Source organism: Calonectris borealis, chromosome 13 (assembly GCF_964195595.1).
Source record: "Calonectris borealis chromosome 13, bCalBor7.hap1.2, whole genome shotgun sequence".
NCBI classification, from domain to species: Eukaryota; Metazoa; Chordata; class Aves; order Procellariiformes; family Procellariidae; genus Calonectris; species Calonectris borealis.
The window spans coordinates 22,092,476-22,106,179 of NC_134324.1; the positions used below are offsets into that span (position 1 = coordinate 22,092,476).

At 54.4% G+C, this 13,704-nt stretch overlaps 1 protein-coding gene across 1 annotated transcript in view; it reads right to left on the minus strand.

The window, feature by feature from the left end:
• The window catches only part of SLC16A2 (solute carrier family 16 member 2), a 40,918-nt gene continuing 27,214 nt past the window's right edge, over positions 1 to 13,704 (minus strand). The window contains exons 3-6 of the mRNA XM_075162489.1: positions 9,498 to 9,960; positions 8,904 to 9,047; positions 8,156 to 8,384; positions 1 to 6,835 (exon numbers count right to left, since the gene is read on the minus strand). Of these exons, the coding sequence (XP_075018590.1) occupies positions 6,615 to 6,835; positions 8,156 to 8,384; positions 8,904 to 9,047; positions 9,498 to 9,960 (1,057 nt within the window). The 3' untranslated portion in view covers positions 1 to 6,614. The remainder of the gene's footprint in view (positions 6,836 to 8,155; positions 8,385 to 8,903; positions 9,048 to 9,497; positions 9,961 to 13,704) is intronic.

Genomic DNA, 13,704 nt, shown 5'->3' on the forward strand with positions numbered 1-13,704 from the left:
TTTTCTTTTTAAACTGGTTTTATTCTACACAATTTTTTTTTTAAACAACATTCATAAAACATTAATTACAAAACTGTGCTAATATGGGGTAGGTGTGGGGTTTTTTTGTATACCAACAATCAGAAATTCACATTTTGAAAGGATAGCCATACTTTTAAGACACACATTCAAATACTTTACTTCCGGATACAAAATTTTAAGGGAATATAAATCGCTTACAAGGAGCAGATGTCCAAAAAAAAAAAGAAATAATTTTAGACTTCAGGGTCTGATTTCTGCATCGAATTGAGCGGCTGCTCTCAGGCCGCTGGCCCTGCCCGTCTGCCCAGGGCAGCCCCGGGCACTCGCAGGACCCGGTTTGGAAAAAAAAGGGGTTGCAAAGCTACCAACGGTGCTTGCAGCCTTTTATTGAGCCTTTCTAGTGGGTACAGGCCCCGCGAGGGTGAGCGTTACCAGCACATCGGCAGGGCAAGGCAATGCATCCCTCCCCAAAAACCCCTGGGCAGGATTTTTTCCATCAGCGATGGAGCCGATGCCGACCGCGACGGCCCTGGAGAGCGGCAGGGCTGGAGAAAGGCTCGGCATCGGGATCCGCTAACGGGGGGTGATGGCGACAGGCTTGGAGGTCCTGCTTTAAAAACAAGCTGTCTTATGAATTACCCGAAACGGCCAAAATTCAAGCCTCCGCCCCGGTGCTCTTATGTGGAGTCGGCTCCAAAATCCACCCATGCGAAAGCAGGTTTCGTCCTGCTGGATTTCAGGGCAGGGGAGGGAGAGCAGGGTAATTTCCTAATTGCCCTCAGCCTCCCCAAAAAAGTCCTGTCTCCTGCTTTAATGGGTTCAACTGGCTGACACAGGATATGCTGGGAAAGTTCAGGCCTCGAGAAGTCGTGTCCTTTTCCGAAATGATTGGATTGAATGCACTCGGCAGCCAAAAACCCAACTGCATTCAGGCAAGCTGGCCGTCACCGACCAGAAGCGGAGCATCAACGCTACGCCAGAAACCTGCTCCAGTAAACAACTCGTCCTACACGCCACGATTAAAAATGTACAAAAAAAAAAAAAAAAGCTTCATTCTTTAGTAAAATAGACACTAAGTCTTGCCTCTAACGCTACGGTTAAGAGCTACGCTTGCCTTGACGGTCGGAGGTGGACGTAGGGTGAGCGCTGGGAAGTATGTTACAAAAAAAGGAGAAACTCTGGAGGTACGAAACCTCCTTCTGTTTTGCAGAAAACGGGAGGGATCGTGTGTCTTTCCTCTCCTGCCTCGCCTCTGCCAGGAGCGGGGACCCAAGCCCCGCGATCGGCGGCGCCGGTGTTTTGCCGGCAGGGCTGTGGTGGGAAGAGGAGACGCGGGGGCAGCCGCAGCGTCCGTCCTTGGTGGGAGCACTGAGGGCATTGCAACGTTTGCAAAAATAAAACAACAAAACAGCCCCGAAAGGGGTTGTGCAGGATGAACCCGCCAAAGCCCAGCAATCACCTCGCTGTCGCCAGGACTAAAGTCCACGGAGCCGCCGTGCCAAGCTGATAAAGCGCCCGGAGCCACGGGGAGGGTCACCCCTGCGGCCGCCCCCGGGGCTCAGCCGCAAAGCCCACTCGGAGCTGCACGGGGATGGCAGCTCCATCCATCCCCACCTCCGCTTTCCTTCCAAGGGCTTTCGAAAAGAAGGGAAACAGCTTTATTTCGGTTCGTTGCTTGCCGGTGGAGCCCCTCTACGGTGCCAGCTCCGTCCCCGCTGGGCAGAGGACGTTGGAGGATATTTGAGGAGCGCTAGTTAATCACATCGTTCTCCCCAAAGGTTACAAGGGCGGCTGAGATTTAAACAAAAGCGCCCGAAAGAGCTGCCCACGCGCGGGTTTTCGCGGTAGAAAGGCGGTGGGAAGGGGCTGCCCCGCTCGCCTTGGCAAAGGAGCCGGGGCTTTCAAAGTCATTCCGGTTTTCTGCTTCCAGCTGGATAAGGAGAAGCAAACTCTGCCAGCGTGAAAATTGTTGAAGTTAAAATAACCAAGGTAACCCCCAAACAAAACTCTGTTGGGTGCAGAAGCACATGAAAACCCAGTAACGGTTTGCAGCGAAGGATGGAGGGATGGCGAGGGTCTTAGATGGATCTGTCCCCCCCTGCGTCCAGAGGATCTGGTCCAAGTTCACCTTTATGCAGGTTGTTACTCTGAGGACTGTATGGCCACATATAGAAGCAGATGTCAGCCAGGGTTAAAATCCACCCTAAGCCTCCCGAGATGCTGAACCAGAGTGATCTGAGCAAGCGTAGATGAGATCCTCAGCACCAAATCAGGCTGCCCAGAGCAAATCGCTCTTAGCACCAACGTACCAACGCCAAAAGAGACCCTCCATCGCGTGCAAAATGCTCCCGGGGCACCGTCACGCACGGAAGGGCAGGAATGTCCTTGCCCGACTGCAGGCCACCTCCTTCTCCCAGCTCCTCCGGACCCGGCAGCTCAGCCCGGAGGGTTACGAAGCTCCTCGACTGCCGGCGTGGCCAAACTGGCAGCCCCAACCCACCACGATGGTGGGAGGCAGAGCCAAAACAGCTTGAAACTGGGGCGGGGGTCCCCAAGCCCCACGGTACCGCAGCAGACCTGCAAAAGCCCTCAAGCTTTGATGGCAATTAGCATGTGGCCTTCCCACAGCTCCCACAGCAGGGAAGTGTTAGGAAACCTCAAATCCAGCCAACGAGGAGCCTGAATTTGTAAAATCTCAGCTGTATGTGACTTAGGAACGTCCATCTCCCCGGCCGCAGGACCTCGGGACAGGGCACACCGCAACGCAGACGGTTCCAGCTTTGTTTCACGGCTCAGAAAAGCTCTAAGCCATGAATCATGGCACTTCCCGGGCAGCTCCGGCACCGCTGCCCTGCCAGCCTTCCCACGGCCGCGGCAGCCCGGAAAGGCTGGAAAACCCAACCACCCCCTGAACCCTTCCCGCTCGGCTGTCCCGCTCCATCCCTCAGCCAGAGCGAGAGGAGTTAAACCCGGCGCCTCGCTCTGTAGCAGCAAAAAAAAAAAGTTAAAAAAAAAAAAAAGAAGAAAAGACAACAACTTGGTTTTGAACACCCTCAAGCTAAAGATTTAGAAAGGCGGCCCCAGCCAAGCCCCGAGCAGGGCGCTGCCGGGACACGTCCCGCGCTCGCTGTACACTTACATAAGGCTACGCGCGCGCCCGCGGCTCTCCAAACACCCCGGGCACGGCGCGAAGCTGCTCCCTTCCCGCTCCCTTCCACCCCCTTCCCATCACCAAGGGACTCGACCCGCTCCCGTGCCCTCGCTGGCTCCCAAAACAGCCAAGCCCGGAGTGTTGGGCTCCACCTTCCCCTCCCGGAGCGAGGGAGCGGGGCAGGAATCACAGCCCGGCACTCGCAGGGGAGGGAGAAGTTTGGGTTTGTTGGTTTTTTTTTAATTAGAAAACTGAGTAAAAGGTAGTTTTCGCCGTGAATGTTGCCTCTCGCTCAGCCCTCGCCCGCCCAGAAGCGGTCACGGGTGTGCGGGGCCAGGATGAGCGGATCCCGATGGAGGGGTTTTAGGGTGAAGCTTTTGCCACAGGTAGGGACCTACCTGGCGTCACAGCACCAGACTACAACAGGCCAAAAGGACGTTTCGGAGACCAATGTAATTTTTCCCTGTTTATAGACGCTCAGATCGCTACAACCCCACCTCTCACACGCCACGAGCCTGCAAAAATTCCTGCAAGCTGCCCGATACTCAAGGGACAAACTAGAGCCACAGCAGCAGCATTTAGCTGACAAACCAACCCCAAAAGACTCCCCTTTATGTTGACAGACTACTCCAACCTTTGCCCTTCCCGTCCCCATCCGTGTTTGCCGACGAGGGGAACCTTTCATCGCTGTTGTTCAAACATCCCTTCCCCGCTGCAGAATTTGCCCTCGTCTTGACCAAGGGCCGGATCTCGACCAGACAAAGATGCTGAGGGTGGGTTTGGGAGGCTGGTACCAGACATTGGTCCGGGATAGGATGAGGGGTGGATTCTTTCGACCAAACTGGGGTGGCCTGTGAATGCACCTCATCGCTCGACATCTCCTAGACGGTAGATAACAAGAGCCGTGGACAAAGACCAAAATTTAGGGGGGATGAACGTGGGTACCACCATCCCTCCTGGGACGAGAACTGGCCCCCGAGCTGGTCCGATGCCGCCGCAGCGTTAAGCACCCATGGCACCAAATGCAGGCTTGTCCCGGGGCAAAGACCTTCGCAGGCAAGTGGAGCGTTTAAGGCAAGTGGAAATCTGTAGAACTTTGGGATTTGAACCATAAACGGCCTTATGAGCCAGAGAGGTTTTACCACCACGAAGTCTCAGGCAAAGCTGGGTGCAGTCATCGGCGCAGCCGCTCGCTCGGGCCAGACGTGGGTTTGAGGCAGCTCTGCTCGTCCTCTTCTTGGTCTGAAGAAGCTACTTCTTGAATTCAAATCCCTCATAAGCTCTCCTTTGGGGGGCATTAAGATCAAAAATAAGATTTAACGAACTTCATTGACCTCAAATGTGAATAAAAGCCCCAAAACTCACAAAAGGAGTCACGATGCAACGTATTTCTTTCCTTCCGCTGTCAGACGGCTTTGAAGATGCCCCACTGCCAATGCTCCCGCCTGAAAAGCATCACTTTCCTGCCTTGCCTCGGCTAAGCCTGGCAGATCCCACCGGCGCCGGAGCAAGGGTGTACGCGCGCCCTGCCTCCCGCTGCAGCTCCTCCCGTGGCTTCCTAAACCAAGCGATGGGTCGGCAGAGCCGTAGCAGACGATGCCATACGGGCAACGAAGGGTAATAACAATCACGGAAAAGCGTATCGAAGAAAGAGACAAACGGACATCTCGGTTTATAGTCATACACAGACACGTCACAACACACCAGTTAATTTTCCAGCTCGGACGGGGACAGAAGAGCCACAAGACCTTATAATGCATTAGCCAACGTGGATTAAAAACAGGGCCAGAGGGGCATGCAGGATCCTGAGCCTATATACAAAGGTCCCGCCGCTGCCCGCGGGAGGGGGGCCTCCACTGAAACCAAGTTTCCACAGCAAAGATTCGTCTTGGTGTTACAAACCCGCACACTCGCCCGGGGACCGAGGGACGATTCCCACGGCACGCGTCCCTCTTTAGGCTTCTCATTTTTTTAATGGCAGGTGAATAAAATGAAAATCCAATGAAGGATGGTTTTGCAGCCAGGATAAATGCGAGCTTTGTTTCTTGCTCTCTCCTGGGTTATTATTCCCAGGAAAAGGTACCTGGGTCCCAGCCGGCACCTCATTTGCACGGGGACCCACCGGGGCACCTTGCACCGTGCCACGCTCATTAGCGACGCCCGGAGATGATGAATTTCTACACAAGGCTGAGCTCTGCCTTCGCTCTGTGCGGTGGGTACCCATGGCTCTGCTATTTTCTTGAGCTCTCTCCCTCTCCCCCCGGGGACGGCACTGACCCTGCACCGGCTCCGCACGGCAATGCACACGCTACGAGTTAAAACGCTGCCAGGGCTTTTAAACCCTTTGGAAACACCGGGCTTCCCCTGCCAAGATTGACTGGTGGTTATTGCTGCATAATACACAACTGGCCCCAAAAAAGAGCGGTGGCAGCCTGTGCCCGGAGCCAGCTGCATCCCGCGTCCGTGGCTGCCCCCGGGCCCCGAGCCGGCTGCATCCCTGCATCCCTGGGCGCAGGGAAGCCGCCTCCCGGCAGGGAGTGGACCCATGCCACATGGAGCTCTGTCCCGACCCTGCGTGCCTCCGAAGTGCCCGTCTCGGCAGCTTGCCCACGGTTTTCGCCTTGCAGAGCCGGCCGCCGTGGGCTGCGCTGGCAGCTGCCCCTCTCTTCTGCACCTCAAAAACCCAATCGTTAGTCGCTGGGCGAGAAAACGGAGGTGGAAAGTGGCCGAGGGACTTGCTGGTCTTGTCCGCGCATTTTTAAGGCATATTTTGCAGGAAGGGGGTGCTCCCGCGTGGCTCCGTTCGATGAGGGCGGCAGGACCGGAGCCGGCCGAGCTCCCCATCGCCCCAGCTGCAGCTCCCTGGGTGTGTGGGAGAGAAGAAGATTAAAGCGGGACTCGCCGACCATTTATTTGGTTTGTGCATTGACTAAAGCAGCGTTTCCTCCTTCAGCTCTGCTGGCTCCAAACCAGCCCCTGGCGCTGGGCGGGGAGGGGGCCGTCTCGCTTGGACGTGACGCCCGAGTGACACCGTGACACCGGAGGAGAAGGACGGGCAGCTGCAAGGTTCAACAAGCTCCATCTGTGGCCTGCTTTAAAAAGGCATTTATTAGCTGTAAACCTCTGTCGTGACGTACAGAAAACGGGGGAGAGGAGCGGGAGATCGATCAAGTTTGAATCCTGGTGAGAGTTCTTAGAAAAATGGTTAGAGGGAAAAAAAAAAAAAGGCGGCTTTGAAATCACAACTGTCCCGAAAAAGAGCGTTTCTGCTAGTTAAAAGCCTTTAACTAGAAGAACTTTTTGTGGGGTTTGGTTTTTCTTTTTTTTCCTTTACAAACATAGTGCATCTGCGATCATTGAGAATTATGGTCCGTCTAGAAAAGGGCCTGTGCTTGGGCTACGGAGAGGCTGCTGGTGGCGACAGTGTCGGCGAGCGGAGGCGTTACATGTGTGCTTCGGAGGCAGGACAGCCCGGCAGCAGCTCCCCGTTCACCACCGTCTCCGAGGCCAGCATCTTGTCTTTGCCGGAATCCAGGCGCTGCTTCTTCAGCATCCTCTGATGGACCAGCGGGACGACGGAGAGCACCAAGCCGCCGATGATGGGAGGGACTCCGGCAAAATAAAAGGCTGCATCGTAATTCCCAAAATAATCATTGAGGTATCCTGAAAGAGAAGAACAACGACGGTTATAGCCGCGTCAGTCTAATGACCGACTTGTCTCCTCCCTCGAGTGAGAGCTGCAGCTTGCTTCAACCACCAGATTTGGGGAGATTTGGGTTTTTAAACCAATCTTTTTTTCCATTGCATTCCTTGGAGTTTTTACGTGTTGGATTAAAGGATGGGCGCAGCCAACATTGTGTTGCAAGGAAGCCAAGAAGGAAAGCCTCAGCCGTCCTTCCTATTTAACCAGAACAGGACACCATCAGACCCGTCCCAGACAATCCCAAATGCGAGCGGAGACAGTGTTAAACAACCAAACACTTCGGGTGGCTCTTCCCAGCGCCTTGCCGGCCGGGAGCTAATAGGAAAAGCGGGCAGGGGCTGTTCCTCTGCAGATTGCCTCCATCTGGAAGCCCTGTGTTGCTTACAGATATTTTATCTACATGGTGACGTCCGCTGAAAATGCTGCCAGTTACAAACAATAACCGATCCCTTAAAAACCAATGAGGTTCCGCACTTGTTAGTTCGGCAAGTTCTGACACAGCTGGGCATCCTTGGAGAATAACGCATCGCCATTTATCGGCACTGGAAAAACCCCTCTGAGTTTTCTCCTGCGTAGACCCTTGCTTACATCCATGAAATGAGCCCCTTCACCCAGCCCTGTGCCTAGCAAGCCCGACGCAGGGGGTCCTGCAGCAGCTCCCTAACGGCGAGATGTCTGCAAGCCCCACGTTCCTTCATTAAACTCAATTTTGCTCCCAGAGGCAGAAAGATCAGAGGCGCTTAGACAGCTTTAGCTTAGCGATTGCTGATGCAGACGTTCTGCTGTTCAAGGGTCAGCTTTGGCAAAGTTGCTCGCTGTTGAGGACGCTGCGGTTATTACTACGCTTAAACAATACCCAAGTCTTGGGAAGACAGAGGCTCGGGTGTCTCCATCTCTAACTTTGATTCAACAATCCAGGGGCTGCACTTACCGATTAGCAATCGGTCCCCAGATATCTAAAAGGGCTTTTAGAAAACTCGTATCTGCCAATTTTTAGCACGGCTTCAAAGAGAAATCAGTTAATGTGATCTTGGGTTGCTCTCACTGTTCCCCCACTGGTTACCTTTCATCAGCCCGGAGAAAGGCCCCGAGATGCTCCAGGATGTAGCATGGAGTGATGCTACCCCCATACTTCCACCCCCATGTGACACGATAAGCCAAGAAAATTGAAAACCGTATGTCTGCTCTCACGGCAAAGTATCACCACGGGTGAAAGCCGCTACACGCATCTGCTCCCTCCCAACAGCTGGGTCCAGGTCCGGCACCGCGGCTCTACCAACCTGCTATCGGCGTACCCGCGGTCATGGGCACAGCCATCAGCCCCATGAGGTACCCTATGGCCTGGGACGCCTGCATGGGCCCCACCAGCTCGAAGGCAATGGGGGCCATGATGGTGGTGAAGAAGCCATCGCAAAGGCCGAGGAAGAGGCAGATGACAATGACGCCCTCGAACCCTTGGCACTGGGGGATCATCATGCACAGGATGCCCAACAGCATGAAGGACGCAACCTGGGGAGACAAAAGTGGGCACGTCACTGGGGTGCAGGGTGGGTGGGGATGGGCAGCAGGAAGTGCCATGAAGATGACATTGAACAGGTCAATGACATCGCCCCCTCCTCTGGCTGCCACCCATCTTCTGCTCTCGTCTCGAAGAGGCCCTTAAGAATAACCTTCTAAGAAGCTTTAGGAGGGATTATCTGCTGGATTAGCTGCTAGATTTCAGCAGTTTGTTTTTCAAAAACCACAAGAAGGTGAGAGGGTGTCCAGCAGTTTGGGAAGAGTTGGGACCACAGAGGCTGATTGCTGAACGGACACCGAGACCTCAGGTCAAGTGTGCAACTTCTCCGTACACCTTTCTATAATAAATTTTCTTCCCTAACAGCAGACAAGGTTGATAGGTAATGGTCGTAAAGGATTTGCGATCCGTTGTTGACAGTTACTAAGCAGTGTCGATACTGATGTAGAGATGCTATCCCCTGACCACCACTGGTTAGCCAGCAGCTATGCCGAGGGTCGGACGCAACGTACCTGCAGGTAAATCTTCTTCAGCCCGGGAATGCAGTCGCCAATGCGGCCTGAAACCAAGCGCCCCAGCCCTGACATGGCTCCGAGGCAAACCAGGAGGATCCAGTCCTTTTTGGTTTCTTGAAATCGCTTCTCCACGTATTTTACCTAGGATGGAGGGAAGGACGCAAGGATGTGAACACTCTCATATCCCAAAAAGGGACAAGACTTCCCGCAGAGGGTTCGTGCCTTTGGGGGTGGTTGTGGGACCCTCATGTCCACACCACGCTGACCTGCACACACCACCTCCGCCCACCCCAAACCCAACAGCCCCCTCCTCTCCTGTTACCCATGCTTGTCCTCGGGAGCCGCGGGAAGCGACTGCTCTGCCCACCCTGGTGCAGAGGACACACAGGACCATTAAAAAGCCGTCTCCTCCCATCACTATTCCTGTTTACAAGACGTGCCTGCAGCAGTTTCTTAGCTTCAAGGCTTTTGGTGGCTCTGTCCCTGCTGCCCATCTCCACCTTCCCACCTCCTCCTCGCTTGCACGGAGGAGCCCTTTCACTCTGGGCAAAGGGACCTCCCTCCCCTTCCAGGCCCAGCCAAGGCTCTTACCAGGTTCATGTAAGGTACGAGATATCCCAGGACAGCAGTAGCGATCCCAAAGGCCCAAATCCGATAGGTCTTTCTCCGGAAAACCCTCAAGTTGAAATACTTGCGCGTCTGGGACCAGCACTGCTGCCGCATGCTCCGGCTGCCCAGCTTGTCCTGCCCATCGTGCTGAGAGTCACAAGAAGGCGGCAAGATGGGCCGATAGGTCAGGGACAAGAATATCTGGATGAGCATTAAGGCACTGAGTACTTGGAAAGTATGCGCCAGCCCAATGGCCTTCCCGACCATCTTCAGGAAGAACGGGAGCGGCACGGAGATGAGGCAGCTGCCGCCGGCCACGATGCCGTTGGCCAAGCCAAGGCGGCGCTTGAAGTAGTGACCAAGGATGACCAGCGAGGGCTGGAAGGCGAAGGAGCTGCCGCAGCCGAAGAGGATCCCATATGTGAAATAACGAACTTCCAGAGACCTAGGGGGAAAAAAAACCCACGAGGTGGTTACGTTACAGAGAGGTAAGGAAGCCTTCTCCTCCGTGGTCCTGCAAAACCTGGAGTCAAGACCCAGGTCTCCCATGCCACAGGTGCTACACAGACAGTCTGACCTCGAGGAGCTTATTCCCTAGCCAAAGCAAGGATTATCCTCATTTCACAGCTGGCACGTTAAACCTTCGGGAAAATGAAGTCTAGCTGGAGAGTGCTTTCTGCAAAGAGGAGAAGGCAGCAGCCAACCTGCCCTCCTTGGGAGGCTGACCTAACTTGAATGGTTTTTAAATTACAGCAAGCAAGATTTTCTAAGGTAGGCAGGGTGGGTTATTTTTAGCTAGAAATCCATTTTTTTTCCACTGAAAGGACTAATTGAAAACATTCTGCACCCAGTGTTTGAAAGCAGAAGGCACCAACCCTCCTGGTTATTAGGCACTTAGGAAGGGAACATTGCGTTTCTGCCCAGGCTCCAGGCTGGTTAATTAAGTTCTTCTTCTTTAAGCTCCTCTGGGAGCTTCAATTAGACAGTTAATAGATTTCATTTGTACCTTACATTGGTGGCTGCACTCAAGGAGGGAGCGAAGTGGCTGCTTTACAGAACAGGTGGAAAGTCCTGAGAGCCCTTGGAAGGAGCCGCCAGTTCGGTTTTCCCAACAGAAGCAGCTGAGAAAGGAGCCTAAAGTTAGGCGGTGCAAATAACCCGTCACGTTTCTCTCCAGATGAAGGATTTTTTCTTCATCCCCGTGCAATACATTCAGCTGCAAAAGTCGGCCACGAAATACTGCATGGGAGGAGAGTGCGATGGAAACATTTGGGCACCTCACCAGGTAAGCGATGCTGCACGAACGGGGTCTTTAGTCCACGACTCCTGTGAAAGACTGAGTCGTTCTCACCGCTCATGAAGCAAGCGAGAAGACAGCAGCCCAGATCTAACCGAGCAGTTTGAAGTTGAGAAAACGTTTACAAGCACATCATTTCTTCCATTACACACTCGTCTCTTCAGCTAGCCAAGCAGAAAGCAGAACGTGCTTGCTGTACCCAACGGCTCAAAGACAAATGACTGTCATGAAAGGCAATTTCCAGTTACTCCAGAACAAAGCCACATCAGAAACCCTCTCCGCAGGAGCCAGGCAAGCAGCTGGGCTACGCAGGCTGTCTCCGACCTCCCACGCACCAGCCCTGGCCGTCTCAGCTGGGTCACACCAGCTTTGGTACTGCAGCTAAGCTGACGTGTTGGATAAGTGGAGACAAATGCCGTGGTCCCCATCTGCTCCCTGTTGACGCTAAGACACCCCTGCATGAGCAGGGGCTCCTTTCAGCCATCCTGCTTAGCCAGGATTTCCCACCCGGCTCGCTGGGAATCAGCCAGCTGCTCTCCGGTGGGAAGGGCGGCATCGTTTCCCTCGGATAACGAGGTCTCCCAGGGAGAACGTCATCTCCTGGGACAAGGAGGTCTCCCTCCAATGGCTGCCCCTGACTTACAGCTCACAATGGGAACGGCCCTGGTTCAGCCCCGCTGGCAGAGGTTTGGGGGATTTCTCTCTGCAGGAGAAACCGTGCAGAAATTGCGGAGGGGAAGGAGAGGCAGAAGAAAAGGGACTCAACCCCCCCAGAACACTTAGCGGTGCAGCAGAGCAGGGCTGGGAGGGCATTGGGTGGGCATATGAAGACAGCCCTGCTGAACTGGCCACCATCTCCCATTCCTCACGCTAAAACATCTCCCTTAAAACTGGAGGGAAGGTGAAGTCTTAACACAACTGGGATTTCTCTCTTCTTGAGGGCGCGCAAGATCTGCGGTGACTCGAGCTGATTACGAGTGCAGAAGACACCCCGGTGCAAGGCAGCAAAGCGAGGAAACCCCTCACCTCGACCCCATCCAGAAAACTTCAGCCCTCCCCAGAGCTCTGCTTTTCAGCATAGTTTGTTTAACAAAACTCCCAATATTTTGAGAGTAGGAGGCGCCGAGCGTGAGCTGGGCGCTGGGGTCCTGCCGTGCAGGCTCGCTGGCTGAGCGGCTTTTTGGATCAGCTCGGTGCAGTCCTGGGAGCCGCTGCCCCTCTCTTTGGACAGAGCAAACCCATTTTAGAAAAACCAGGAGATAAAGGATCGATTAGCTTTGATCCAGCCCTGCCTGAGCCCACCAAACCCGGGCTGCGTCCCCCTTTGCAGCAGCAGCTCCCTTTGCATCGGCGCATGTAGCCCAGCCGGCACTGGGTGGGTCATCCCCAGCTGCGGCGGGGGGAGCTGGCAAGGGGGGGACAAAAACAAATAAAGCTTCTCCATTGTTCTGGGGGAGCAGGAGCTGCTAGCTCCGAATTTCGGGACCGGCCTTCGCCATCCAGATGGAGCGCTGCCAAATCCCGCAGCCCCGCTGCTCTTCCTCCGGCTCCGGCTCGGCCGTGACGAAGGCAGCTTCCCTCGCCGCCGTCCAGCTGCAAAGGGGCTCCTTTCTCCCTTAAAAGGCAGCCGAAGGAATGTGAACCGAGAGCGAGAAGGCAGGAAATGGGGATTTCAGCTCTCCTGGAAATAATATTCTTCTCTGCCTGGACTGTTTGATTTTTTTTTGAAGCCCAACACAACAAGCCACTGGCAGCGATGTGGTCCCAAGAGCTCTTTTTCTTTGCACGAACATTTTACAATAGCGGTGGCGGAGGGGAAGAAAGTCCAAGCTTTGTTGATTAGAAGGAAAGCAAGATTACATGGGAAGCACCTGTGACCCGCCCTGCCCGGAGCCCGGGCATACCCTCCCTCAGGACCGACTGCACTTTCTCCAGTTACTATTATCTTTTGAAATACAAAGGGGTGGCATCTGCGGAGGAAGTCGCAGAGGGTGGTTCCTTCCACGCCGCTGCCCGTGCTGCTGACCGAGATGGTTTTAGCACCCCAAGTCCCCCGGCTGCCATCGGCCCCAGTCCCTGGGGCTTTGCCAGGAGGCTCGGAAGCTGCCTCCCCCCTCCCAGTGGAACGGGGAGCTCCTGCAGCTGGGGACCCATCACATAGGGAACCAGGGTTGGGGTGAGCATGAGGGTCTCGTTGACCAGGGTAAAAGGGAGCTGGCGTCCCACCGCCCCGCGCGGGCAGGGTGGGCAGGGAGGAGCCCAGCGCAGGCAAGTCGCCCTCCGGGAAACTAGTGTGTATTTGCTTTAAAAAACCCACTTCTTGAAGCATTTTAATTAAACCAATATTGATTTTAACTGAAATCCAACCAAAACAATGTTTTTATTCAGAAAAACTGGGGCAAATGATGCTTTGGAGGGTGTTTCCACGGAGCCTTTGAGACTCCATTTAACAAGTGTCGCGTAAAGGACCCCAGAGGTGACCTCTTTTTGCTCCCACAAAGATGCAAATGTCTTGGGTTGGAAAGATTCTCACATCGAATCAGGTACACCTGCCATCCAAACGCACGTCGGCGAGCGCCTGCCAGCAGAACTTCATGGCACGGGATCAGCCGTGGAAAACGAGGAGCAGCGATCGCCCCGTGCTGCCGCGAACGCCCGAGCCGGCGCGGGAACAGCACAAACTGCTCCAAACCCCATCTTGCGTCCCCTTCCCCGACTGCCCTGCATGGAAACTCCCTCTTGCCAGGTGTAACCCATCAAATATTATTTTAAGCATTAATTTACTTTCAGTACCAAATGTGAAATTGGTTGCAAAGGAGAAAGGTTTTGTCCACGAGCGTCTCTTTGGAGCTGCCCGCAAGAGGCGCGCCAACTTCTCGCTGCCTGTTTTAA